This window comes from Labrus mixtus, chromosome 9 (assembly GCF_963584025.1).
Source record: "Labrus mixtus chromosome 9, fLabMix1.1, whole genome shotgun sequence".
NCBI lineage: Eukaryota > Metazoa > Chordata > Actinopteri > Labriformes > Labridae > Labrus > Labrus mixtus.
The window spans coordinates 27298682-27303503 of NC_083620.1; the positions used below are offsets into that span (position 1 = coordinate 27298682).

The following is a 4822-nucleotide window of genomic DNA, read 5'->3' on the forward strand; positions in this document are numbered from 1 at the left end:
TCGGTGGCCGAGGCTCACATATGTGGAAAGCGAAATATTTATTATGTACCGAGTTTTTAGATTGCAGTGTAAACACAAACATGTTATATCACATCTTCCTCTCATATAAAACTGTTATATAAAATAAAAGCGGAAGTAATTAAATAAGAGAATCAACACATTTTAATTAATGTATTAAAGAATAACAGCGATTTAAACCTTAATATTTGCAGTTTATGGATCTTTACGCAGAGAAAAAAAAAATCTATTGTGTCGTCCTGTCTACGTCATCACCCCGCGCCCATTCAGCGGGACTGTCGCGGCATTTGAAACATTTACATCTGTAGCTGCATTGAAAAGACAACTTTTCAGCTTTTTTTCTCCGAGTCTTTGAGAGTGAAGATGATCGACACGATCGAGAAGGAAGACCCGGTCATCAGCGAGGAGGAAGCGGCACAGTACGACCGCCAGATCCGGTTGTGGGGTCTAGATGCCCAAAAGAGGTCAGTTAGCTTCGTTAGCCCGGCAGAGGCTAATCTGTGCAGCGGGAGGGTTGAAGAGAAACTCTCTGAATGCACCAGCAGAGGATTTAATTAAACTATTTATACAATTTACAGACAGTTTGGATTTAATTAAACTATTTATACAATTTACCGACAGTTTGGATTGAATTACTATTGGATGTGTTTATAAGGGGAAGTCGTTCATGTGATTCTCTTTGTGTTGTCTTCACATTTACACATAACGAAACAAGTTAAACAATAAACATCTTACAATAACATTAGCTATATAATTATTGCTTTAATATAATAATTTAGTGCATGGTCATAGTGCACTATGGAGGACTAAAAGTGCCAAAACGAAATATATAAATATACAATTAATTAAATCATTAAATGTGTCATAAATTATTTAATATTGGAAATAAATCAACAAATATATAAATAAATATCTAATTATTCAATTAATTAAATGCATGTCTTATTAAATCATTATTAAAGTTATTAAATACAATAATTATTTAATAACATTAATAATTATTTAATAACATTAATAATTATTTAATTATTAAATGCATATGTTATGTCATTTTGGCACTTTTAGCCCTCCATAGGTGCACCTTAACTTCAGACTATAATACAAAATATCCCATGGCAATAGAAAACATAAACCCTCAAATTAGTCATTCCTTTTTTTTTTTATCAAGACTTGTTGTTGATTATTTTAATAGCAAAGCATGTTTTCAACCTGCATGTTGTTACTGAATTTGTCTCTCCATGTCGTATAAAAATATCTTTACTGAAAATTATTAATCCGACCTACAATATATAGGATATGTCTATTATTTAATTTGTTAAAAACACAACCTATACATTACATAATCATATCCCAAATGTGCAAATAATTCTTCCTCAGCATTACATGAAGTTACATGAATGTGTTTGTCCTTCTCTGTGCAGGTTGCGAGGGTCCAGAGTTCTCCTGGCAGGTTTAGGGGGTCTAGGTGCTGAAGTGGCCAAGAATTTGATTCTTGCTGGAGTTAAGGGACTCACTCTGCTGGATCATGAAAAGGTACACAGGCTCATACAGAGCATACAGGACCCGTAGAGTTTAACCTCAGAGAACATGTTCAGGTGCTCTCTGTCCTCGTCAGAGCAAACTTTGTTGGATTCAGGCTGAAACAAGAACTCATTGTTTTCAGCTGTTAATGACATACATACATCGCTTATTTATGGCTTCAAAAAAGTAATGGATTAGTAGATGGCTCGAGTTGGAAGTTCATGTATGTCCACTAGATGGTGCCTGTTGCAAAGTAAAAGTTCACAAGCCAGCTACTTTGCAGGTCATTTTTTATTGGGGAGTAACCAATAACCTCCAACCTCCATCCAACTTTCCTAAAAGTAAGATAAAGACTGACTTGGTATAGAGTGAATCATTTTAAACTAAGTCTCTTAAAGAGAGCATTTTGCTGCATGTTGAGTATGAAGATCTGAAAAGAAGCTCTTTACCAGTAAAGCCACATTCCTCTCCTCTGCTCTGTGTGTCTCCCAGGTGTCTGAAGAGTCGTGTCGAGCTCAGTTCCTGGTTCCTGTGACGGCTCAGGGACAGAACCGAGCCCAGGCCTCTCTGGAGCGAGCACAGAATCTCAATCCCATGGTGGAGGTCCATGCAGACTCAGACAAAGTGGAAGACAAACCAGACGACTTCTTTCTGCAGTTTGATGCAGTGAGTAGAATGATGTTGAGTTTTTTTTTTGTTGCCTCCAGTGGACAAAGTGGTTCATCTTTATCTCTCTGCTCATCTTGTACTGCACATGTGTGAGGAGTGTTTTAAAGAGTCAAAAGTTTCACATGTGGTGAATCTTCTGGATGGAATATGTCACATGCAACACATGCACGCTTTATGATATTATGAAGCTCAGTTTACAAACAGGCGACTCGAGTGAGTGAGAGAGAGAGAGAGAGCGCCATAAATAAATCAAAAAAAAAAAAACAGATGCGCGGCCGAGTCCACCGGCGAGTCCGCGGCCGCACATCGGAGAGCAACAAAGAGAACATGACAGCTACTTTGTGTCATTTTAGTCAGATACAGACATGAAACTCTGTATTTCTCCATAATGAAGGCTGTCAGCGTTGCGTTCCCGCGTGCTTGTGCTTGTGCATGAAGTGTACCGTGCCGAAGCACACCTCTCTGAAGTGTGTCAAAGCCAAGGAAGTGTACCGTGCATGAGCGTTCACACTGGCCAAACGACCGTGCCCTAAATCTCCCAGTCAAACTCTGACCTGGTGGCAAAGATTACAGTCAATATAATTATATCAAATAATCTTTTTTTTAATCTCTGATGCTCTCATTTGCTTGTTAGGTCATATAGAGGCGTTAGTCATAATAAGTTCTCTCAACAAAAGCTCGTCTCTGAACACATTGTTTGGATTAACTTCCCTGATTTATTTAGTAAAGAAGTGTTTTTGATAGATGTCCAAATGTAGATCACACACAGTCCAGCTGCAGTGTACCTGTGACCGTGTTGCATCACTCAGTCTGACCACTAGATGGCACTTGAAGCACATATCTACAGCTCTCCTTGTTCTGCTCCGTCAGGCTGCAGCACCAAATCTTGCATTAAGTTTATTTCTCTACACAGCTGCTGCAGCATTATTATTAGCTCTGCTTTGTCCTCTGATCAAAACTAATGAAGACTTTATCTGTCTGTTAGAACTGGTTTGTTTGTTATATGATCAGCTGGATAATTACACAGTGAGGGTAGTTTTCTGTTAAATGTCTGTGTTTTTCCTTATATGGCTCTGCAGCGTTTACAGCAGGGTTCAGTGGGTGGAGGATGGTGATAATGACACATTCACTCGTCTGAGGGTAGAGTTTACCGGCTGGCTGTTGAGGACATCGGGTCTGACACTGTTTAGAAATGGAGATCATAAAATAACTGCACTGTGCTGTTTCTTAAAGTTTGTGCTCACGCTGGATGAACACTCTTTTATTCCCACTGCAAAACACATTTTAAACCAGGCTAGATAAGCAATGTTTTTAAAATGCTGTGCATGTGTGTTTTTACCTATTTAGGGTACTTTTAGCTATTTATGACCTAATGTGAATGTTGTCATGTTACTGAGCCTCAACAAAAGGTCATTTTCTGTCACAATATGATAGACAATAAAGTTTTTTGAATCTTTGAATGTTGAAGTGTGGGAAATCTAGCAGTTCTGGTTTCCTGCTCACTCGTTCAAAAGCTGGTCTTCCCACCCCGATGACCCGGTATGATGACATCATCATCAACATCATATTGTTTTGGATTTATTATAGATTCTGACACGTGCAGTCATCCGTCTCCAAACTTACTTTGAACTAAAAGAGGAAGCTGGACAGTTTGAAAACCCACATGCAAACTAAACAGGTCAGCGCGTAACTTTGAACCCTGAACCCTGACTGTGAGGCAACAGGGCGAACCGCTGCAAAGCCTCAAAATGATAACATGACTTCTTTAAATAAGTAGCATGAAGGGCTTGATTCCCTTTGTTGAAATGAAATCCTCAGTCAGTGGAGCTGATGTTCAAAATGCTTCAGATGGAAATCATTCTGACATAATGGGAACAAGATAGTACAACAAACAGTGTGATTATATTTACATATCATAAGGAGTAATAAATGTCAGATGGTTTGATTTTATAGAATCACATTTCAATACTTAGTATTCCACAAGCAGCTAAACACACACACACACACACACACACACACACACACACATCGACTGGATTATCTATCCCCACCAAAGGCATGAATGTTTCCAACACATCATCAGAAGAATAACAGAGAGATTTCTTTTCCCACTCCTGTTGTGTCTGAATTGTCGACTTTTTTTCTTCCCCTCAGGGGGTGTGAAGTAAAGGTCGGGAGGAGGGAGGGGGGAGAGTGTTGTGAGAGGAAGACGGAGGAAGATAAAAGTAGGACAAAGTGAAGTGAGGACGGTGTGTGTGAGATGGATTTTTAGTGGGACAGAGAGGGAGGAGAAGGTCGCTCAGTTTTTCAAGAGCTCGAGATAAAATGTGTTAAAAGTGGGGGGGGGGGGGGGGGGTGGGTGTCTCTGTCTGGCTCTGCTGTAGACCACTCGTCTCTTTCATCTGCTTCCATGGATGTGTCTGTGTGGCTCAGCGAGAAAGTGGATGGTGATTAAAGTGGAGCAGTTGGAGTGTGGTCACAGTTTTCATACGAGGGGACGAGTACAACAGAGAAACACACACACCGTCCATCTGGGAGACATGTAGACATACTGCACACACGCACACACACACACACACACACACACACTCACTCACTCTGTTGCTCTATTTTG

General features: G+C 39.8%; 1 protein-coding gene across 1 annotated transcript in view; it reads left to right on the top strand.

The window, feature by feature from the left end:
• The first annotated feature begins 268 nt into the window (after positions 1-268).
• sae1 (SUMO1 activating enzyme subunit 1) overlaps positions 269-4822 on the top strand; it is a 17553-nt gene continuing 12999 nt past the window's right edge. Inside the window, exons 1-3 of the mRNA XM_061047207.1 lie at positions 269-482; positions 1440-1551; positions 2032-2205. Coding sequence (XP_060903190.1) covers positions 382-482; positions 1440-1551; positions 2032-2205 — 387 coding nt within the window. The 5' untranslated portion in view covers positions 269-381. The remainder of the gene's footprint in view (positions 483-1439; positions 1552-2031; positions 2206-4822) is intronic.